At 54.0% G+C, this 22,304-nt stretch overlaps 7 protein-coding genes across 7 annotated transcripts; 4 read left to right on the top strand and 3 right to left on the bottom strand.

Annotated features, from left to right (window-relative positions):
• Positions 1-630: 630 nt before the first annotated feature.
• On the top strand, positions 631-3,663 carry BBA_02935 (C2H2 type zinc finger domain protein; the record flags this gene model as incomplete). The annotated part of the gene is made up of 5 exons (XM_008598032.1): positions 631-685; positions 927-1,786; positions 1,852-2,010; positions 2,081-2,356; positions 2,455-3,663. 5 exons carry the CDS (start codon positions 631-633, stop codon positions 3,661-3,663), a joined length of 2,559 nt encoding a protein of 852 aa, XP_008596254.1.
• A 306-nt stretch (positions 3,664-3,969) lies between these two features.
• Positions 3,970-5,276, top strand: BBA_02936 (peptidase family protein; the record flags this gene model as incomplete). The annotated part of the gene is made up of 2 exons (XM_008598033.1): positions 3,970-4,993; positions 5,059-5,276. The coding sequence occupies 2 exons, from the start codon at positions 3,970-3,972 to the stop codon at positions 5,274-5,276; spliced, it is 1,242 nt and encodes a 413-aa protein (XP_008596255.1).
• A 742-nt stretch (positions 5,277-6,018) lies between these two features.
• BBA_02937 (GNAT family acetyltransferase, putative) lies at positions 6,019-7,245 on the top strand (the record flags this gene model as incomplete). The annotated part of the gene is made up of 1 exon (XM_008598034.1): positions 6,019-7,245. The coding sequence occupies one exon, from the start codon at positions 6,019-6,021 to the stop codon at positions 7,243-7,245; it is 1,227 nt and encodes a 408-aa protein (XP_008596256.1).
• A 364-nt stretch (positions 7,246-7,609) lies between these two features.
• BBA_02938 (prolyl-tRNA synthetase) lies at positions 7,610-9,348 on the bottom strand (the record flags this gene model as incomplete). Its single annotated transcript, XM_008598035.1, has 2 exons — positions 7,610-8,852; positions 8,915-9,348. 2 exons carry the CDS (start codon positions 9,346-9,348, stop codon positions 7,610-7,612), a joined length of 1,677 nt encoding a protein of 558 aa, XP_008596257.1.
• Positions 9,349-10,213: 865 nt separating this feature from the next.
• Positions 10,214-12,054, top strand: BBA_02939 (T-complex protein 1; the record flags this gene model as incomplete). The annotated part of the gene is made up of 3 exons (XM_008598036.1): positions 10,214-10,301; positions 10,375-10,460; positions 10,531-12,054. 3 exons carry the CDS (start codon positions 10,214-10,216, stop codon positions 12,052-12,054), a joined length of 1,698 nt encoding a protein of 565 aa, XP_008596258.1.
• A 765-nt stretch (positions 12,055-12,819) lies between these two features.
• Positions 12,820-13,830, bottom strand: BBA_02940 (cytochrome b-c1 complex subunit Rieske; the record flags this gene model as incomplete). The annotated part of the gene is made up of 3 exons (XM_008598037.1): positions 12,820-13,212; positions 13,290-13,378; positions 13,554-13,830. 3 exons carry the CDS (start codon positions 13,828-13,830, stop codon positions 12,820-12,822), a joined length of 759 nt encoding a protein of 252 aa, XP_008596259.1.
• A 1,047-nt stretch (positions 13,831-14,877) lies between these two features.
• Positions 14,878-21,601, bottom strand: BBA_02941 (chitinase A1; the record flags this gene model as incomplete). The annotated part of the gene is made up of 13 exons (XM_008598038.1): positions 14,878-15,122; positions 15,180-15,256; positions 15,329-15,633; positions 15,715-15,868; positions 15,923-15,968; positions 16,025-17,159; positions 17,218-19,125; positions 19,191-19,292; positions 19,385-20,034; positions 20,111-20,557; positions 20,623-21,044; positions 21,097-21,178; positions 21,475-21,601. 13 exons carry the CDS (start codon positions 21,599-21,601, stop codon positions 14,878-14,880), a joined length of 5,700 nt encoding a protein of 1,899 aa, XP_008596260.1.
• Positions 21,602-22,304: the final 703 nt, after the last annotated feature.

Raw genomic sequence — 22,304 nt, forward strand, 5'->3', positions numbered from 1 at the left:
CCCCAGATGCAATGATGGGACGAGGCACAATGGCACACAACAAGAATCATCAACTAGAATAACCAACAATCGGCTTCCGCAATCCCCGCATCTTCGATTTTCATCTATATTCTTTTCCAAAAGGCTTCATCCGTAAATCGATGCTCGAAAAGTCACAGGGAGCGACCCTTGCCAAGCAGCTAATTTGGTACGGGGATTAGCTTCAACAAGGGCAAGCAAAGAGGCAAACATGGCCAGCACCAACGCCCGCACATGAACGCCTCTCAACGCCTCGTAAAGGTTGACGCCCCACACGTGATTCGACAGTTGCTGTTAGGACCAACGTTCTTTCCCCCTCTGCCCCCCGGAATAGATTGTGGTATTTCCCAAACCACTCGTCTTCCGACAATAATGCTCCATGTCCTGTTAGCCGGTGAAACCTGCCGCCAAGAATACTGTCATGGTAGCCAGCGCAAGGTCTCGTAGGAACGGTGACCGCTCCGAGCCTGGGAAGCACATATGTCCGTTGTGCGGAAGACGGTTCGACCGGAGGTTAGTCTTTGTCCCCTTGCCAGCCGTTGCCGCCACACTTACAGTGCTGACGATCGCATTGTATTAGCGACTCACTCAAGCGTCATGGCCGGACTCATGATGGTGCACACAGAGGTCGAAAAAATAGGAAGCGATCCTGTCTGGCTTGTGCAAGGTACGTATCAATTATTCTCAATGATTCAGTCATTTGTTCCCGGTCCGTCGGCAAAGCATGGTCATGTCAAGATCATGTTGCAGCAACTCACTGTTGTACTCAAACCAACACATTCCTAAACTAAAGTCTTGAAACTCAACCTTGGCTGTGCAATCACTAACGTTTCTTTCTTTTGGACATGACAGCGCAAAGACCAAGTGCAGCGAGGAGGTCCCTTCCTGCGAACGCTGTGACATCAAAGGTCTAACTTGTGTATATGCAAGCGAAAAGCTCCAACCTCGTAACGATGACTTGGACTTGGAGAATCACACTTGCCCAGAAGGCGGCGAAACCGGTGAAATTGTTGTATCAGGTGTCGCAGGGTCATTTCCTCTTGCAACCACGGCGACGTTGTTCAACCCGTCGTTTCCTGACCAACAGCTTTTGAGCCACGAGCTTGTCCCATCGCAGATGGACGTGAGCTACACAGAGGCCTTGCTTGATGATTCTGGAACCGTGGAGCAGCAGCCCGAGCCAGCTTGGTGGTCGCAAACGGCCCTCGATCAATTCATCGGAGTGGCAGACTTCTATCCAACATATACCAGTCCTTCATCCTGGGAGTGGCAATCTCCAACTACCACTCTCAACATGATTCCAGGTCCTATCTCGCCCGTGGCATCTGCAGCCGCCGTCGCCGCGCCTTTGTGTTATCCATTTGGTGCAGTCCCATCTGGAAGTGTTCTGCCAAAGACGGAGCCGCAGCTATATTACTCTAATTCCACCGGCAGTGAGGTTCCTGCTCCTGTATCCAACCCTCTCAGTAATGGAGAGCCACCTGATCGCATGGCAGTAACTCTGGACAAGCCCTCATCACCGACGCCCGGACACCGGCAGCCTGAACGGCCTACTAAGACGCTTCCTGCACTGGCTGGCGGACCACAAGAACCGTTTCCTATTCTTTTTTCTATTCCTCCAGCTACATCTGCAACACGCAAAAACTTGGAGAATTACCTGCGGCTACCTCTAACGCAAAGTCTTTGGACACCCATGTCGATAGTGGAATTTCCATCCGCCCCTCAGCTTGACTACTTCATCGATTTATACTTTGCTAACTTCGACACGGTACTGCCTCCTACTACAGCAAATCTTTCACACTACTTACAGCTGCTAACCTGGTGTTTTACAAGCTCCTGCCGATGATTCATCGGCCTACGTTCGATCTTGGTGCTTATCCTGTTCTCACCTTATCAATGTGTGCCATTGGCGTCCTTTACTCCGACTTTGAAAACGCTCGTGCATTCAGCAAGGCACTCTGTGAGCTTTTGCGCCGTCTATTTGTGTGCATGGTAAGTACCTTTGCTGCTCAGCTTTGACATCTCGCTCGTCGAGCAATTCGAAAGTAACATGTCATCTTAGAGTGAACAAAATGCCATGGTAACTCGAAGTTACGAGTTCCTTGCGGCGCAAACGCTACAATCAGTGCTGAGCAACAGCAGCAGTGGTAAACGTCTGTTTGAGTTTGGCGACAATAATCGGAGTCTTGTCGTCGCCAGCGCCCGCGCCGCTGGCTTGTTTGCAAATCGCCGACCTAAAGCCGCTTCGGATAAATCTAACGGAGCGTCCAGTGTACAGGAGCAGTGGTTGTCGTGGATACAAGCCGAACGCTTGCGCCGTCTGGCATGGTCAATATATGTAAGCATTGCCAACATGGTGGTGGCGAGTTCGCGATGCAAGTGGGTGTTCGTTGTAGGTCGTTCTACTGCTGACATTATTATTGCGGTTGTATCAAGATCTTTGATGCTTCAGCCACGTATTATCGGAACTGCAGGCCGCATCTCTCCTTGGTTGAGATGAAAGTCGACTTGCCGGCTTCGACCAGTCATTGGGAAGCAGAGTCTTCGCGAGCATGGGCATCATTGCAGCCATGGACGAATGGCGCACCTCCACGAAATGCGTCGTTTCGAGAGACGTTGGAACGCCTCGTAGCACGACATTCAAGCAGTTCACTGGGACCTGATGCGACCCAGTCGTTGTCTCCTGACTCGTCAATCTCATCTACGACGCAGCGATTGGGTAGAAACGCTGAAGAAACCGATGAGTTTCACCTCATTCTCATGACTACGACTTTGCTGCGCACAGTATGGGACTATCGCGACTGCGTTCTGTCGCTACAGGGCCCGGCTCCCATGCCTGAACTGTTCACGCACTCAGTTCCTTCCAAAGACATGGACACGGCGCTTTCCCTGCTAACCACTCTCGCAGCGACAGCCCCATTGGAAGCTATAGCGAGTGCGACCGGAGCTGGCTCGCAGTCCTTCAACGGTCTCAGTGGGTTGCATGAGGAGCGACAATTCCATGGTCTTGTACATAGGACCAGGATCTCTCTTGTCGCTCAGATTATTGCTGCAGATCAGATCAGCAATCATTTGGATGCCGAGTGGCGTAGAGGAGCAGCTGCAGGAGATCAAAATGTGCGGGAAGTTGCAGCGGAGCGGCTGCGTGCATGGGGAGAGACATATCCCGTTGAAGTGCGTCGCATGGCCCGAATTGGCGCGCAACTTTTGTCAATATCCAGATTGTATCCATATCACATGCCGCGCGAACCTTATGACGCCTTTCGCGCCGGACTGCTCTTATGGACCATGGCGCCTCTCATCCGAGCCGCCACTCCGGTGGCTTCCTCACAGGCCTCGCCTGCTAGAGCCCCTACCCATCGGCGTGTGTGCCAGTTGGACTGGCTTGGAGACCAGAACAGCCCTGAGGGCGCTTGTCTACAAGAGTGGATTGATCACGGCGGAGATCATTTCGTGCTTCGAATGCACGAAATACCCGACATCTGTACAAGGCAGGGCAGTCGTCAGATTCTTCTGAGCACGTCAAAAGTGCTGCAAAAGCTTCACGTCTGGGGCGCCTCGGAGGTGTATCGGGACATTGTGCTGCGAGCCTTGCGTGAGGATGAAAGGGCGCACAGGGATGACAATCCGGCTGCATCCGCATAATTCTGCATAATTTGTCTTATGGCGAGGAATTATTCCGCTATGATCACTAATTTGCCCCAATGTATATATTGATTGATACGTTGAGAGCGATGCTCGCGGAGTTCCGTGTGGCGGGAGAGGCGCTGTTGCCGGGGCTGATGTGTGCGGATGCGGGATTGTCCGAATCGTCATGTCATTTCAGTGGGTGGTCTGATTTCCGATGGAATATTGGAGTAATGAAACTTATTACTACGGGAAACTGCATTGCCTGTACATGACTTGTCACCAGTCCAACTGATGTTCGATCAACACGGCCAACGAGTAAGCATGAGTGCGATCCCGCCTTATCGCACGAAGCTCTTGGCTTTACATCGAGACCTCGTGTCGATTGATTCTGTCACTGGCCGCGAAAATGAAGTCGGCGAATTTCTAGTTGCACATCTTGAAAAGAATGGATACCAGACCAGTCGACAAGTATTACCCAACCGCAGCGACACACCAGCCGATCGCCCTCGCTTCAACGTCCTCGCCTGGCCCAAGCGCAAAGCAACCTCTTTGGAAGATGTAAGCGCTCCTCGGCTGCTCGTCACGGCGCACATTGACACAGTACCGCCACACATACCTTATTCCATCGACAGCGGTGAAGTTACGGTCGACACCAAGATCCACGGCCGGGGCAGCTCCGACACCAAAGGCGCCGTCGCCGCGCAGATTGTCGCCCTGGACGAGCTGCTAGCCGAGGAACGTGTCCGGCCCGAAGACGTCATGCTGCTGTACGTTGTCGGTGAGGAGGAAGGCGGAGACGGCATGCGGCACTTTTCGCGCGTGCTCAACGCGCGATGCAACGGCGACGACGGCGCTGCCTCTGCCTCTGCCTCGGATGCAGCGGCGCTCCTCCAACGCCTGCCGCTGGCCACGGGCTTCGACGCCGCCATCTTTGGCGAGCCGACGGAGGGCAAGCTCGCGCGGGGCCACAAGGGCCTCATCATCTGCACGGTAAAGGCGCGGGGGCTCGCGGGCCACAGCGGGTACCCGTGGCTGGGCAAGAGCGCGAATGAGCTGCTGGTGCGGGCGCTTCAGGGCCTGCTGGACGGGGACCTGGGCAGCAGCGAGCGCTTCGGGCGGACGACGGTCAATGTCGGCGTGATGAGGGGCGGGGTGGCGGGCAACGTGATTCCCGAGGCGGCGGAGGCGTCGCTGGTGCTGCGCGTGGCGACGGGGCCGCAGGCCGACGGGCACGAGCAGGTCAAGCAGAGGATGCTGGAGATACTGAGAGACGTGGACGCCGAGGCGTTTACCGTCGAATGGGGTGCTAGCTTTGGCGCCGTCCCGTGCGATTACGATGTAGAAGGTAACGTGAATCTGCTTCTTGGAGGGTGATGTAATGCAGCTGCTGACAAGTCGTCGTAACGGTAGGCTTCGAGACGTGCGTGGTGAACTTTGGAACGGATGTTCCCGGCCTCGAGGGAAATCATGCGAGATATCTGTACGGCCCGGGGAGCATACTGGTCGCGCACGCGGACCATGAGCACTTGACGGTGGGGGATATGGATCGCGCTGTTGTGGACTACAAGAAGCTCATTGAACATGCTCTGGCGCGGAAGCCTGTCCAATGTCCTGGCGAAGGGGTGTGAAAGGAATACTACGCAACACAAAAGAACAAAAATCAAGAAATTTGAGTCGCTCATTGCGGTATTTCATATCTACTTGGAGCACTGTATCGCAATCGGCGGCTGAAAGAGGAGCAGCAAGGAATTGCCAGATTCCGTGTAAGTGAGCGTCGGTGGGAGCCGGAAAACGCCGGTGGTAGCTATTTGGCCCCCCGTGGCGAATCTATTGCTTGTTATTGAACGCCGCTCGATTTTGAGAACTGGTGGCCGTATTCAACATGGCCAAAAGAAATCCTCATTTCCGTTGCTTTCTCCATTTGGGGTCTTGTCAGGATGAAGCTGCTGGTCGACGAAGAAGAATGTTCTCTACAAGTATAACACAACAACTAGCAAATCCAAAGTCAAATACCCCAACGATGGAATAATTATTATGATGATTGGCTCCTAGCTGATTGAATGCCTGTGACTCACGATATATTCAAGGCTTCAGTGCCGCCCCAGGTAGACAGTCATCGGCGAAGCGCAGCGGATCCAGAATGCTGGGGAAGCTTGTCCGCAACGGCGCGCCCTCTGAACCACATCACTAGTTTTAAAACAAGGCAAGTCTGATGTCTCAATCATATCATCCATTGCCATAACTAGAGCCTTTGCCCATTTAAGGCTTGGTTTTGTTGTATTCTTCTTATTCTTCAATTTTCATCTTCATAAAGTCCCAAGCCGACCAACCCGTGTGTACACATCAGCGCTAACCCCCCCGCCCTCCATCATGACTTCTTCATCCCTCCCCCCCGCCTCCTCCCCCTTCGTCGTCCTCGCCGCCGCCTCCCCCTCCGAGCACCGTCACGCGTGGCGCGCCACCCACCCTTCCTGGGGCCGCGGCCTCACCCTCGCGCAGTACATTGCGCGCGAGGAGCACCTCCTCACCCACACGGCCCTCGCCCGCGACGGCGGCCTAACGCCCTGGATCCTCACCACCACCACCGCTGGCGACGATCCGCGCCCGGTCCTCTCTAGCTGCGAGACTCTGGCGAAGCGCGCCATTGTCGCGAGCCCGGACGGGAGTAGCGTCACCGACGTTGTCGCGCACGGCGTCGCGAGCGTCTTTACAGAGCCAGGGTACCGGTCCCGCGGCTACGCGGGCAGGATGATGGAGCTGCTCGGCGCGGCGCTCGCGCGGAGGGAAGAGGCCTCGCCGGGGGCTGCCCGGTTCTCGGTGCTGTTTTCCGATATCGGGCCGCGGTTCTACGCGAACCATCAGTGGAAGCCAATGGGCAACATGCACCTCGCATTTCCCGTCGGCGGCGGCGGCGGCGGCGGCGACAGCGTGTCATCTACATCTACGCCCGCTTGCATCACTGAGCTCACCGACCAGCACCTCGAGGCACTCACCGCGCGCGACGAGCAGCTTCTCCGCGCGCAGCTCTCGCGGCCCATTGCCGACGCCGACGCCCGTCAAACTCTGCGCGTCGCCGTCCTACCCGACTACGCGACGCTCGAGTGGCACTTTCGGCGCGAGGACCACCACATGCCGGGGAACCTCCCCGGCCCGGCCACTCCTCGGGTGCGCGGCGCGCTGTACACGCCACCAACGCCTGGTAATGACGCCAGTGACACCCGCCGCCGCGTCTGGGGGTTCTGGGTGCGGTCAAGGTCCGACGGCGCGTCGTCGTCGTCGTCGCCGGTCGTGACGGTCCTGCACTTTTTGCGGCTCGTGGTGGAAGACGACGCGCAGACGTCGGACGAGGAGCTGGCGGCGGCCCTCGACGGCATCATGGAGGTGGCGAGGCGCGAGGCGGCAGGCTGCGGGGCCAGCAGCGTCGAGATGTGGAATCCGTCGGCGAGGGTGGCCGCCGTGTTTCGGGAGAGGCTGCCGCAGCTCCAAGGCAGGATCGTGCAGCGTGACGAGAGCAGTCTGGCCAGTTTGCGGTGGTTTGGCGCCGGCTCGGTAGATGACGTGGAATGGGTCGCCAACGAAAAGTTTGCGTGGTGTTGATTAAATGCAACAGACATATGCGCTGTATCGGTCCGAGACTTTACGTGCGCTGCATTGGTCCAAAACTGTAGCAGTCGTGCATTGGTTGTATTGGTTTGAGAGTTCAAGTCTTTCTGATGCAGTGTTGCAACTATACTCCATTTCACAAAGCACCATCTCTCATCAATTCGTATATTATTTTCTGCACTCTATCATGACCATCAAGTCTAATGCCGGCAAGAAAACAATTAGTCAAGTAAACGCCGCCAATACATGTTCAAGTGCTTCGTCCCCGTATCGCCACATATATGCCTCGCAACCAATATTACTGTCAAATACAAACACCGGCTTCATAGTTCTTTCGCCGAGACGCGGCTCGGGAAGTTTAGTAGCTGCGGCCAAACATGGTCCACTTGTCGGCCTTGCCCTTGCATTCAGGGTTCAGGCACTCAGTTTCGCCAGCAACAATGCCCTCAGGCTGCTCAAAGGGAATGCAGAGCGACTTCATGCCCATCGTGGGAGGCTTTTGGTTCTCGGGAACATCAGGCTGCTCATCTACGCGAGTGGTGAGCTCCTTGATACGGTCCTCGCACTTGCCGTCACCGCAAAAGGGAATGAGCACAACATTCTTGTTGTCGAGAGCAGGAAGAACCTCGTCCCAGTTGGTAATCTTGAGACGGTGCTCACGGAACGAAGTCTCGGCCTTGCTATACATGTCCTTTTGTATGGTCTCGAGCAGCTCGGGGATCTTGGTGCTGAGCTCATCCAGAGCAACAGTGCCCTTCTCACCAGTATCACGACGAGCAAAGGAAACAACCTTGTTGGCAGCATCCTTGGGACCAAACTCAATGCGAAGGGGAACGCCCTTCAACTCCCAGTCGTTGAACTTCCAAGCAGGAGTGTAACCATCGCGGAAGTCGACATCGACGCGGACACCCGCCTTCTTGAGAGTGTGCTGAATGTCGAGGAGCTGCTCCTCGTGCTGCTTGCGAGCCTCGGGGGTCGTGCTCTTGTTGATACCGACGGGAATAAGAATCGTCTGCAGCTTGGCGATACGGGGAGGGAGCACGAGACCCTTGTTGTCACCGTGGACCATGACCATGACACCAATGACACGGGTGGACAGACCCCAAGAGTTCTGCCACACGTGAATGTGGTTGCCCTTGTTGGCAGGGTCCTCGACAGTAATGTCAAACATCTTGCTAAAGTTCTGGCCTAGGCAGTGAGACGTGCCGCCCTGGATACCACGGCCGTTGGAGGGAATGTAGCCTTCAACAGTAGTAGTGTAGTATCCACCGGCAAATTTTTCGTTTTGGGTCTTGCGGCCCTTGACGACGGGAACGGCAAGCAGCTCTTCATAAATGCCAGCGTACCAGTCGAGAATCTGTAGAACTTCAACACCAGCAAGTTCTTCATTCAGATGCGCCGTGTGGCCTTCCTGCCAGAGAAATTCGCGAGTGCGGAGGAAAGGGGTGGTTTGCTTAGCCTCCCATCTCACAACCGAGTTCCATTGGTTCAGTCGCAAGGGGAGATCGCGGTGGCTTCGGATCCATTTGGCATAGTAGGGGTACATGACGGCTTCGGAGGTTGGACGGACAGCGACAGGGACCTCGAGATCCTTATCACCACTGCGCACGGATGTTAGTATAATTATGTAAAGTGTGCCGAAAAGTTGCGAGTAACTGCTTACGCCTTGGTGACCCAGGCCAGCTCGGGAGCGAAGCCCTCGACGTGATCCTTTTCCTTCTCCAAAGATTTGGCGGAAAGGAACATGGGGAAGCTGGCTTCCTCGACACCGAGATTCTCAATGCGTTCCTGGAACCACTTGCGGATGGTGCTCCAGATGTACATGGAGATGGGACGGAGAACAAAGAAACCGGAGATTTCCTGGTAGTACTCGACCATTTCGGCCTTGAGGACGACTTCCTGGTACCATTGTGAAAAGTTGTCGGTTTTGGTAACGGTAATGCCGATGATATCGTCCGTCTTCTTGCCGCCGACGACGGGAAGGTTGGCTTGCTTAGAGGCATTCTTAGCAGCCTTTGCAGCCTTTTCGGCAGCCATCTTGGCCTGCTTCTCGGCCTTCTTCAAGGCGCTCTTGGATTGCTCGGTGACACCCTCCATTGCGGCGGAAAGGAGTCAAACGGGATACTTGGTGGAGCTTAAAAGCTGTGTAGGAGCGGTTGACTGAAGGGCGGGGTAGTTGAAGGTGCGGATCGGGTCTATAATTTTTCTCGCCGTGGAAAAACTCGCCCAAGCTTATATGTAAACTCGAAGGCGAGCGAGGGGGCGTTTGCGTCGTCTGAGTCACTGTGAGAAGCGAGACACGGTGGGCGGGCGAGGTCTGACAAGATTCGTTCGGGGGGTGACCACGAGAGGCGGGCTCTTCTTTTTTTGGTGGAGGGGAAGACCCTGCCCCGCGCCCACCAGCGCCTGAGCTCGGAGGGGCAGTCCGGGTTAGGGCAGGCGTGGCCAATCAGGAAATGGGGACCGGTCGAGACAACAAAAAGGTCAATGGGTGGCGCCAAAGCTTGATAGAGGCCCAAGAGCCAAGGCCGAAAGGCGGCTGTAGTTAATAGCAAGCAGCTCGTTTTCCACGGTGGAAAAGTTTGCGGGGCTGCTGCGTTGGAGAGCCGCTGGGACTTCTGAGCAGCGCTGTCGACAGGCACTAAGACGCATGCTGCACGCTAACAACAGTAAACGCTATCGCCACAGACTGCCCTGAAAGCTGAAGCTGCCTTACCTGTGGCTTTCATCCATCAGCCGTCGTCCACCTCTATCAAAACCCACCAAAATCTCGCCCCGGAACTGGAACAATCTCTCATTCCGAGCCATCCTCCCCCCCAAAAAAAGCTTCGAGGGGCAGATGGTCCACTGTGGAAGCTCGTGGTAAATTATAGCGTCGCGCAGGCAGAAACTCGATTCCAGGAATCACCACCACAATCTTTCCTTCTGCCAATCACCAGCGCCATCACGTACCGCTGCAGATATGGCGTCCATGTTTGAACAGCCAGGGAACGGCACTCTCTTTCTCGGTGGCCAAAAAATCTCCGGCTCCGACATTCGTGACCAAAACGGTACGCCTCATTGACGCCTCGCCGCCGCATCCCACCAAACTACCGTTGCTAACTCGTCTGCCCAACTCGCCAGTGCTGGCCACCCAAGCCATCGCAAATGTCGTAAAAAGCTCCTTTGGCCCCAGTGGCCTCGACAAGATGATGGTCGACGATATTGGTGTACGTTTCCGCCTCCAATTCTGTTCGCCCAGCTCTCCTACCCCTCGCTCTGTTACTCACCGCAAACTAGGACGTCACCGTCACCAACGACGGCGCCACCATTCTTCAGCTCCTCGACGTCGAAGACCCGGCCGGCAAGATTCTCGTCGAACTCGCCCAGCAACAAGATAAGGAAGTCGGTGATGGCACGACCTCGGTCGTTCTCATCGCCGCCGAGCTGCTCCGTCGCGGCAACGAGCTCATGAAGAACCGCATACACCCCACCACCATTATCACTGGCTACCGTCTTGCTCTCCGCGAAGCCGTCAAGTACCTCCAGGAAAATGTCAGCGTCAAAGTTGAGAATCTCGGCCGCGAGTCCCTTATCAACATTGCCAAAACCTCCATGTCCAGCAAAATCATTGGCGCCGACTCCGACTTCTTCGCCGACATGGTTGTCGACGCCATTACCACCGTCAAGACGACCAACTATAAGAACGAAGTCAAATACCCCGTCAAGGCCGTCAACATTCTCAAAGCCCATGGCAAAGGCACTCGCGAATCCATGCTCGTCAAGGGCTACGCTCTCAACTGCACTATTGCCTCGCAGGCCATGCCTACCTACATTCAGGACGCCAAGATTGCTATTCTGGACATGAACCTGCAAAAGGAGCGCCTGAAGCTCGGCGTTCAAATTACAGTCGATGATCCTCAGCAGCTGGAGCAAATTCGTGCCCGCGAGTCTGGCATGATTCTTGAGCGTGTTGATCTCATCCTCAAGGCGGGCGCTAATGTAATTCTTACCACCAAGGGCATTGACGACCTCGTACTGAAGATGTTCATCGAGAAAGGCGCCATGGGTGTCCGCCGCTGCAAGAAGGAAGACCTCAGACGTATCGCCAAGGCCACCGGCGGTACCCTGTTGAGTACCCTCTCGGATCTCAACGGTGACGAGAAATTTGATCCCTCCTACCTCGGCTCCGCCGAATCCATTTCTCAGGAGCGCATCTCGGACGACGAGTGTATCATCATCCGCGGGGCCAAGAACCATTCTGCCGCTTCCTTGATTCTGCGCGGCCCCAACGACTACACCCTCGACGAGATGGAGCGCTCCATTCACGACTCTCTTTGCGCTGTGAAGCGTACTCTGGAGAGCGGCAGCATCGTCCCCGGTGGCGGTGCCGTCGAGACTGCCCTTCATATTTACCTGGAGGAGTTTGCTGGCACAGTCGGCTCCCGCGAGCAATTGGCCATTGGCGAATTCGCTCAGTCGCTTCTGGTCATACCCAAGACGCTGGCCGTCAACGCCGCCAAAGATGCTTCGGAACTAGTCGCGCAGCTGCGCTCAAGACACGCGCTGTCCCAGCGCACCCAAGAGGTCGACGCCAACGACGACGAAAAGACGCTTGCCCGCAAAAAGGGCTACAAGAACTATGGTCTTGATCTCACGCGCGGCAAGGTTGTGGATGAGCTCAAGCTTGGTGTTCTCGAGCCCAGTATCAGCAAGGTTCGCCAGCTAAAGAGTGCCGTCGAGGCATGCATTTCCATCATGCGTATTGATACCCTTATCAAGTTGGATCCCGAGCAGCCCAAGGATGATGGCCACGGTCACTGAGAAGAGCAAGGCGAAGCGGATTGAGGACGATGCAAAAGAAATGAAGTAAAAAGCCTTTGTATGTAATTAGAGTAGATGGGTGGAAATATTACAAATGCAAAAAGTTGTCACAAGAGCGGAAAGCGTGGACAAGGAAACGCTTACTTTGTGAGATATAGAAGGGACGAAAGAAACAAATCCAGACCGTTCTATCAACATGTATATGTGCGCCATATATAACGCGGGATGGAAAGAAATAGCAGCATGCTATTGCACACATGTCAAACTGGGCCAACTGCATCAACAGTCACATGCGATTACTGGAAGAGTGCGGGGAGTTGGCGTCTTACTTTACGGCGTCGTGGACATAGGCAGTCTGCACTGAGGCTTCCAGGCAGGTGCGAGTTATACCAAAACGTACAGGTGGTTCTTGTAACAAAAGGAAATTGATTCATGGAACATTTAAATTTGTACAATGTTGCCTGCAGCGTTTCCCCCAACGTCTAATAAAAAGGGTAACGGGGATATCCATGACTGGTGGCATTGTCCTCGTACCTTTCCTCTTCCTGCCCTCTTTGCGCTCTCCCCAATGAAAATCACACATTTTGCTCTCTAATGCCTTAATTTGGTTCCTCCCTTCATTTTTCAGAAAGAGAAACTCAACAACAAAAAGAACACCCCCTTTGATATTGTTACAACGCAGGATGGCGTGTTGTGCGTGTATTTTTTATTTTGCTTGTCACGAATGCTCCTCTTTTCTTCTTGCAGATTTTTGCCGAGGCTCCATTAACCAATGATGAGCTTGTCCTCCTCAGGAAATTCGTAGGCGGGAATCTCGAGGTTAAGAGGCGCAGGGCCTCGTCTTATGCGGCCGGAAATGTCGTAGTGGGAGCCGTGGCAGGGGCAGAACCAGCCACCAAAGTCGCCAGCCTCGCCAATGGGGACACAACCCAGATGGGTGCAGACACCTATTGATGGGGTTAGCTTTTCTCTTCCGTGAGAGTCGGGGTGATCCTTGCGAGACTTGCCCAACATGACGAGCCACTCAGGCTTCTGGACACGATCGTCGTCGGACTGGGGGTCACGGAGGGATGCGACCTCGACCTTGTTGGCCTCGGCAATCTCGTCCGCGGTGCGGTGGCGGATGAAGACGGGCTTGCCGCGCCACTTGATGATGACCTGCAGGGGAGGGAGTGCCAGATTAGCATTTGCGCGGAGGGGTCGGGTAGAGGGATTGGGGGAGTGAAAAGGCTTACGTTCTTGCCCTCGGGAATGGTGTTGAGGTCGACCTCGACCTTGGCCATGGCCAGAACGTCGGCAGAAGCGGACATGTTGACGAGGAACTCTATGGTGTCACCCACGTCAGCAACTCTGATTCCAATTGCAATCTCCAACTCGTCGTATCGGGGACAGGCAAAGGACAGCCATTGGCAATCAATTGATCACGCTCTCGAATGCTGTCCCGTCGTAATGCATTCCCGATCACATTCTGCTCGTCGCCAATTGATGAAATTCGTTACCTTGAACCGTGCTCTTGGCACCCGCAGCCGTCAGGGCGCCCATAGCACCAACCATAAAGTACGAAAAGAGCTTGTTGCTGCCCTCGGGCTTAGCCGACATGTACTTTCCGAAATCGGGAATCTGAGAGGCCTTGGACGCGCCCTTGAAGGGACTGCTGTAGCTGGCGGCGGCGTCGTCGGAGCGCATGGCGGTGCTGCTCAGGGCGCGGACGGCGGGCACGGCTGGCTTGGCCGCCGAGCGCAGGCACAGGCGAGAAGCAGTCGAGAGAGCAGCCATTGTGTGTATGATGAAGAGAGATCCGAGCCGATTTTCGCAGATGGAGTCGGAGACGACCGAAGGGGCGGAAGGGATGGGGAGGAACGGATTCGGTTGTGAGGTCTTTTGCGTCAAAGTGGTGATGGTGACCTCTGCGTTTTGCCGAAAGTTTTGGGTCCGGGTTGCTGGCCTGAGGCGCCAAGTTTTCCATTTCGCAGCGTAATGTGTGCAAAAGCTGGGAAATTGGGCAACGCTGATTGGCTGGTGGGGTTGCTACCCGGACTCTTCCGTGGAAACTGGCCATATACGGATAGGCAAATAAGCTTGTAAGCATTTCTTCCTCGTCAGCCTCGAGCAGCTCGCAGCTAACCTACAGAGCTGTGATTTGCAACATGGATGATTACAGTCCATGCACGAGCTATTTGACACTTTTATTTCCAGTGAACTGGGTGCTTTTAGCTCCTGGAATTTTGAGGATCTTTTTAGTGGCCAAACAAATGCTTTCTAGCTACCTATCTGCCACTACAGCCGTAATCAACAAACGCCTTAGGCAAGTAACCAAGCTAACAAATGCTCAGACGGTACAGGTATGGGACAAGGTTCAGCACATGAACAGCCAGATGATTCACGACGGGGAAAATATATCCATTTCTTCATCCCAGCTAAATCACACTGCCGCGAACAATCATTACTTTCGCGATTAACTCGCCTTGTCCATTCCAAATGCGCCCTCAAACCGCGCGGCTCCTTTGGGCGACTCATGAACGCGAACCTGCACTCGATTGAAGATGAGGTTCGCAGTCAAACGGAGCGTTCTCAAGTGTAGTATGACGACCCCTTCTCGAAGCTGGAGGAACTACTCTTCTTTCCAGCACATCCCCGAAGAATGTGCAGCACGATAATAGTCCCGATGGACGACATGTCAAACAAACATCTGCAATGTGGAAAGGGTTGACCACCATCACAGCGCGACTTCCTTATTCCCTAGTGTGTGGAAAGAAAAGCCCAACTCTCAAACGAAAATCTGATTTCTAGCCTACGCAACCTAGCAGCGCTCGTTTCCGCGATCTACTCTTCGCCTTTCAAGCCGTGCTCTATCGCGTCCGCAATGTCAACATCCCACGAGCCGCCTACGTCACGAACATCATCATCCCATACATCTTCAGAATCTCTCTCCGCAAATGAAGTGTTGTGGGAAGAGATGTCATCCAATTCCTTGACGTCGTCATCCTCTGCGGGACCTCGACCAGCGCCAAGCTCTACGCCCTTCGGAACCTCAATCTCGATATCGGTGCCTTCAACCTTTTCAATGCCTGATTTATCAAGTTAGTACAGGGTGAAATGCTTGAGCGGGAATCACGAAAACACACCATATACCGGCTCATCACCAAGGAAGCCGATTGGAATTTGATCTCTTTTCCCCGTATTCCTGAAGCTCAAGCGACATCTGCTCGGGAGAAGTCCTTGGTTAGCTAACACAAGAAAGGCATATCACCTTTTCTTCGCGACCGAAACTTACGAAAATGCGACAATGACATCAATGAGACCGCCCCATTTCTTTCGCGTCTGCACACCGTCCCAGCAATACCCGTTGATGCTGACGGTACGGAATCGGTTTTGCCCGTTGGTGCTGACGGCGCAAATGACATTGTCCATTGACTTGAGGGCCTTGACCCTTGGCGTGTACGATTTACCCGCAAACAAATTGCCAGACATGCTTCTCAGCCCGGGAAATGTCGGCGACGTCGCAGCGGCCGTCTTTGGATAGGCCAGCTGGACTGTAAAATTGCGCTTGTGGTACCAGCTTTCGCGTTTCTGATCTTGCTGTGCTTGGGAAAAAAAAAAGCAGAAGAGCCGTCATTAGTGCTGTGAACTGAAGACGAGTTACTGCGGATCTCAACTTACCGCGGCGCTGATGCCTGCAGAGTGCGCCTGGAGGTTCGTCTTTGCGTACCCAGTCACTCTCTGCTTATTGCCCCATCCCGCGGTGACCCAACCATCTTCCTGCGGACCCCAATTCTTCCACTCTGCCTTGGTTGCATCAGACTCGGGCTTTTTCCTGCAGCACGTTTGTCAGAGAAGCCATCGGGCGTGCGACGCTGCGTCTACCTACCTGTCGTTGTAATAGACGATGTTGGTGTCGAGATTACTAAGAAGCTCTGGGGAGCGATTAGGAGTTTTGCACCAGACCGAGTGGAGGAAAGATGTCACCTACTGTTGCAGAGGCCCTGTTGGTCATTCTGCCAGCTCGGCACGCACGTCCTCGCCGTGCCGGTCCCGACGCTTGGGTACAGGCCATAGAAATCAGAACCACCCTCCTCGGACGAGGCAAACGGAAATTCGTCACAGTTGGTGAGAGCTCTTCCAAGCTTCTGATCGCCCCAGGCCGCCTTTCGACGGGATAAGTTGTCGCCCGCGCAGAATCCCAGCCGGGCCGCCGTCTTGGTCGGGCAGCTCTGGCCGCGGCGGCGGCTGGCCCGCTCCCTTTTCGAGTCCCACGTCAGGGTCCAGCTGCTCTTGGTGCCCCTGCTGTTGGCCTGGCCGTTGCGGTTGTTGAGGAACTTTTGCACCGAGCTGCAGATGCCCGGCATCGTCGTGCTGCGGCCTCGCGGCTTCTGCTTCAGCAGCGTGTAGTCGGAAAAGTACGAGACGCAGTTGTAGTAGAGCTTCGGCAGCTTCTCCGGGCACTCGCCTCTGGCGGCGGCGGCGGCGACGGCGCGCTTGGCAATGTCGGCTTCGTGCCGCTTAGAGGCCGTCTGGTTCGCGGACGCCATGTCCATGCTGCTGAGCATGTCCGGGTCGTCCGGGTCAGGCGGTATGGTCGCGGCGGTGCAGCCGTTGAGCCCACCGGTGACGCAGGTAAAGTCACCGAACTTGAAAGTGCCCTCTTCCTTTTTCCCATTGTCGGCCGCCGCTGCCATGGCCGTGTCTTGCCCGTCGCGATAAGTGCCGTTGGCGGTCATGTCGGCGCCCATTTGAAAGACCCCAGGACCGGAAAACTTGGGCAGGTCTCTGCGAACAGGGCCAAACTCCGGTGCAGGTAGCCCAAAGAGCGGCTGCGGTAGCGGTCCGCCCGGAGAGCTGTGCAGCTGGCGCTTCCGAGACGTGTCCGAGGAGGAGACCCGGACAGGTCCATAGATGTCTATGAGCTGCTCCTCAAAGGGATAGTAGGCATCCGTCTTCCAGCTCCCGATGAGAATAGCCTCGACGATGGCTGAGAATCCTACTCTATAGAAGAACTGGATTCCGTATTCGTACGACCAGCCCTTTTCCAGTTGAGCCTTGGCTTTGGCGTAAAACCACAGTGTGGTGTTGACAAACGCCGAGATGTGCGCATCTACGAGAGTTTTCTATTGAACTATTAGCAACCCGAACACCAGACAAAACACATGCAGAAGTGCTGCTCACCTCGAATTTACCAATGCCACCACCAAGCTTGAGACCCAGATTCACCTCTGGCGTGACCAAGACACCAAAACCGACCTTGGCCTCGACTTCGGCCTCGAATACCGGCGACAGACCCTCCTTGTCGCCGTCATTCTTTTCCAGCGAGGTGGAAGCTGTGCTCAGCTTCTTGTCGTCGTTGGGCATGTACAGCTCAATGGGCTTAAACGTATACCGAGCGCCGACCCGCATCGATCCCGCGACGGTCACCTCGCCTCGGATCTGGCCCCAAATGTCCAGGGACGGGCCAATCGCGGCAATGCCCTTGATGGCGAGACCGGGGTACGTGAGCGTGTCGATGATTTTCTTGCGGTCCGACGTGTACTCGAGATGCGCCTCGCCCGCGACGGTGATGCCGGCCTCCATGTACGGATGGGCGCCGACGTACGCATAGGTGTCGATGATCTTGGGCGGGACAATCGTGCCCGAGAAGTAGTAGGCGTACTGCGTGCGCATGTCAAAGTCAAAGTCGGCAGTCACGTCGAGGCCTGCCTGGAACGTGATGCCCGCATCGCTTTCGCATTCGAGCCGACCACTGTACAGCGTCAAGACGGAGTTCCATCCCATGGGCAGGAAACCTTTTTCGTCCTTGACAATGTTGTTTAGTTTCTTCAACCAATCTTTAAAGGCTCCGTACCAGCGGCGCTCCATGGCGTGAGTGGAAACATCGTCAGGCTCTGGGGTAAAGGACCTGCGGCTGGCAATGTGCTCGTCGCGGCCTGCCTTTTCAAGATCGCGCTTCTTGGCATGGTCGACGCGGGCTCTCCATTCATCAAAGCCCAAGTGTCTGGCATAGTCGCGCTTACTGCTCCGCCTCTTTTTGTCTGCCGGCTCATCCGTGACATCATCCCAGTACTCCATCAGGTTGGTAAAGTCGACGCGCATGTTGACCTGCTCATTCTCGGCTCTCTTGATGGCGCCAAAATTGTAGTCAAACTTGAGCTCGTAGATGCCGTTTCTGTTGGCTTCAATCGTCCGCTTGCGGTGAACCCAGGACGGAAGCCGAGGCTGATCCGCGCGTTTCATTGATACGATGCGAGCGAATGGACCCTCGCCAACGTGGTCTGGCAGTCGAATGATTGTGTCTTGGGCACCCTTATAAAAGGTGCGACGGCATGCTCTGGAGTCTGGCGCGTGGTTGCAGTAGACATAAATGGTTTCCGGGGCGTCCTCAAAGACATTGTCCAGAATAGTTTGGTTGGTGGTGAGGAGCGAGCGCTTCTTGAGACCTTGTGGCTCCTCGTCACTGACCACTGTAAAGTCCTTGCCAAAATTGTCATTGAGCGAGCCATCCGGCCCGTTTAGCATGATGAAGCCATATGGATCGTCGCCAGGGTTCTCGTACAAGTTGTCTGGGCTCGTGTCCATGTTATTATTGCCAAAGTCATCAGCAAACTCCCACACATTTTCGGCGCCATCTTCCTTGTGAGCATCCGACCACAGGAAAGACGGATCAACGGGCAATTTCTTCTTGAACGGACTGGGCGGATTGCAGCAGAGCCCATATGCAGGTTCCACCACGTTCATCTGCGGATAAGCTGAACAGTCAATCGCATCCTTCTTGACCCAGTCAATGGAGGTGTGGGGGATCAGAGCGGTCGTGACTTTGATGTCATAGTAAGGGCACTCCTTATTGTTGCAGACAAAGAAGTCCGTGTACGATTTCGAGTACTGCTTAGTTTCCCCTTTCGGAGGATCCAGAAGGGTAATGTCATTGGACCAATAGCAATTTTCCAGAGGATCTTTGAAAGAAAGTTGTGATTTAGCAGCTAGAAAAGATATATAAAAGGGAAAGAAAGGAGCACTTGCCTTTTTTCGGACAACAATATGATCGAAGCGGTTGCCTGAGCTGGTCGGTAGGCTTACAAGTCGCTGTTTAAAGAAGTATTTGGTCAGGGCCTTGAATCAACTCGCCAGCTCAGAAAGTATGCACTCACATCCATCGTCTTTATCCAGCCTCCATGCAACCACTTTGCCCGAATTGCCACAATTCTCGTCCCAATGGCCGCAGTCAGACCACCAACAGTCTTGGAAAAAGTCTGTCGAATCGCAGCACAGCTAATGCCCCCTGATTTTTAGCCAAGAACATGCAGAGAGTATTCATGGAGCAAAATTGAACATGTTTTCTTACCGAGCGACGGCCTTGATAGCAACTGCCCGTTCCTTTGTAGTCAATGTAGCCATCGGTCGCAAGCTGAAACTGCTTCTTGCCGCAAAAGCCCGAACATCCAATCTCGGACCGCTTCGGCGCGCCGATCCATTCGCAATTCTTGGGCATCTGGTCTTCAGGGCAGCAGACGTAGTGAAAGGTGCCCTCTTTGCAGGTTTCCAGAGCCTCGTGCTTGTCGCTGCGGATTTGCCGCGGCGCGTGCGCCATCTCGACTGGCTTGTAGCCGGTGAAGCACGTTGCGCCAAACGTAGAATCTCGGGCGCTTGACGCGCACTTGGAGGCGACGTAGCAGTTTTGGCCTGTATAGGGCGCGAGTTGCTTCACAAGCTCGCCCTTTTCCTTGTCGGTCAAGCGTGTGTCGCCGTGGGCTTTGGACATGTTCTCGTCGCCAAAGAGTCCCGCCATGGCGTCAAAATTGGCATTGTCCAGGTCGACGGACCAAATCATGAGTCCTCTTAGACAGCGAGAAGATTGATACTTTTTTTTATCCTTGAAGCTTTCCGCGTCATCAAAGGATATCCACTGGTTTGATCCGTAGATCATGTACTTGACAGTGGAAGCCTTGTCGTATGTGACTGTGGTGCCCAATTCATTCTTGCGACTTTGAATCTCTGTCCAGAAATTTAGCAGAGTGCTTCAAACCCGTACCGAGTAGTTTCATGAGTAGTTCATGGTCATTTTACATACCAGCGTAGGAAAGAATACCGCCAGTGTCGGTACATGAGCCTGGGAGACTGGGGCCGTCAAACTCGCAATTTGGCGGAGTATGGCAATTGGGGTCTTTGATGTGGAATCCTCGACCATAAAACCCGTAACCCATGACCACTTTGTTGTAGTCAATCTTGTTCCGCCACAGCAGGTCGAGACCATCTTCAATCTCAGTCTTGTTGGTGTGACCCTTGAGGTATGGGCCAGTAAAACGAATCTCCTTATCCCATACGCCATGGATATCATACGTCATCATGTTGAACCAGTCGACATATTTCTCGAGTCGTTTAATGTCAAAGCCACGCATGTACCAATAGCTTGACGGCAGAGTCAGTGTGATTTGCCAGCCAGGATCGACGCTATCAAACATGTCTCGCAATTGAGACATGAAGAGCACGAAATTTGAGAAATCATCAGGGTTTCCGCCTAAAGAGTCTTGTTAGATGTTGCGTTTTCGAGAATAGTGTAGGGCTATATGCGAGCTGCCATACCTCTGTCATCAGCGACGGGGTACTCCCAGTCAATGTCCACGCCATCGAGTGCATACTTTTGCATATACTTGATGAGCGAATTGATAAATTTCTCCTGATTAGGACGTGTAGAGACCATGTCGGAGAAGCGGTGCTCTGTAGGCGGGTCATTGAAGACCCAACCGCCAATGGCGATATTGACACGCAAGCCAGCGTAAATCTTCTTGAGGCGAGATACACGGGCGACGGTCTCCCCAATAGTGTCGGTGATTTCGAGATTAGAATCGATGCCCTCAAAAGCCACGTTGATGTGAGTCAAGACCCCTGCTGGAATGTTTTCAGGCTGCACAGCATCGCACTTTCGCTTGGCACCCTCGGCGTTGTAATATGCGATTCGAACCTTGGACTTCATGGCATCGTCGGTCTCGTCGCACTTTGGGCGACTGAAATTGGAATAAGTAAGAAATCTTGAAGCACGGCCTCAAAGCCACTTACTCAACATCAGGGCAGCCGCCTTTGTTTTGACAGTTGTTGCAAAAATTGGGTTGCGTGCCGCAAAACCCGTATTGACTGGCAGCTGCAAGTTAGTCAAGTTGTGTAAATCTAAACTTGTTTCATGACGTTTGACTTGCCTACAACAAACTCCAAGTGGACAGTCAAACTCATCTTTAGGAGCATATTTGCCGCATTCGGCAACGGCCTTGCAAGTGCCTTGACATCTATCGATCAAGGTTAGATGAATCAATATGATTGGGTCAGGATTGAACATGCCCTTCGCCGCAAAATTCAGGTCCGAAGCCGCATTGGCCTGCTCATTATAAATGAATCAGCATAATTTTTGCAAGACTTTGAGGTTTCAAAGTACAGTCATACCCGAAGGACCACAGCAACCTGAGCGACACTGCTTCAATACGCTGCAGGTGCTGTCCTGCTGCGCCGCTACAGCAGAAAGCAACCCTAGCGCTACAAGAAAGACTAGGAATGCTGTATTCCTGTACATGATGAAAGTTTTGCTCTCTTATCAAAGATGTAATTGAGGAAAGATGTATGGGAGAAGAAGAGCAAAGAAGCCTGGACACGAACCGAACGAAGCCGGCTCAATCCAAGACCGAATATGATGGGATGGGTAAATGCAACTTATGGTGTGTTTCCATGGCACTCATATAATAAGTAGGCGAGAGCTTGGGAGCCTCTGTACTTAGGGACTGACATCTCATGAGCCCCAAGTGCAACATGAAGCACAGTCCCAATCCTCGCAAGGGACCGCATGCACCTCGGCAAGCCCGCTCCTCGTCCGGGCTTTGCAGAAATAGTAAGTCACCGACATTCCATCACAATTTCATGCTGCGTGACTCGGAAATGCAATTTATTAATCTTCATGAACGAAATGGGCGCTGCCATGTTTGTGCATAAGAGCCGACATGAAAGTCGCAAGTGGCCGAGATGGGTAATAAGCCGCTCGTCTGCTCGCGCAACGTGGCGTCGCAGATGACAGTCGGAAATAGCAATATCTTCTCAGGGGTAAATTCAGTATTGATTGAGCAAATTATCACTGCTACACAAAGGCCTCAGCCGTGGTTGGCGCTCGGGAAAGATGCTCTCAGGGCGAGCACAGTGCGAGACACTAGAACGGTACTTGCAGGGTTGGACGGAGGGAGGGCTGAAACTTGGCCGCATGCGCGCTTTGAGTATAAGCTGCATAT

The sequence above is a fragment of the Beauveria bassiana genome (assembly GCF_000280675.1).
Source record: "Beauveria bassiana ARSEF 2860 unplaced genomic scaffold BBA_S00006, whole genome shotgun sequence".
Classification (NCBI taxonomy): Eukaryota; Fungi; Ascomycota; class Sordariomycetes; order Hypocreales; family Cordycipitaceae; genus Beauveria; species Beauveria bassiana.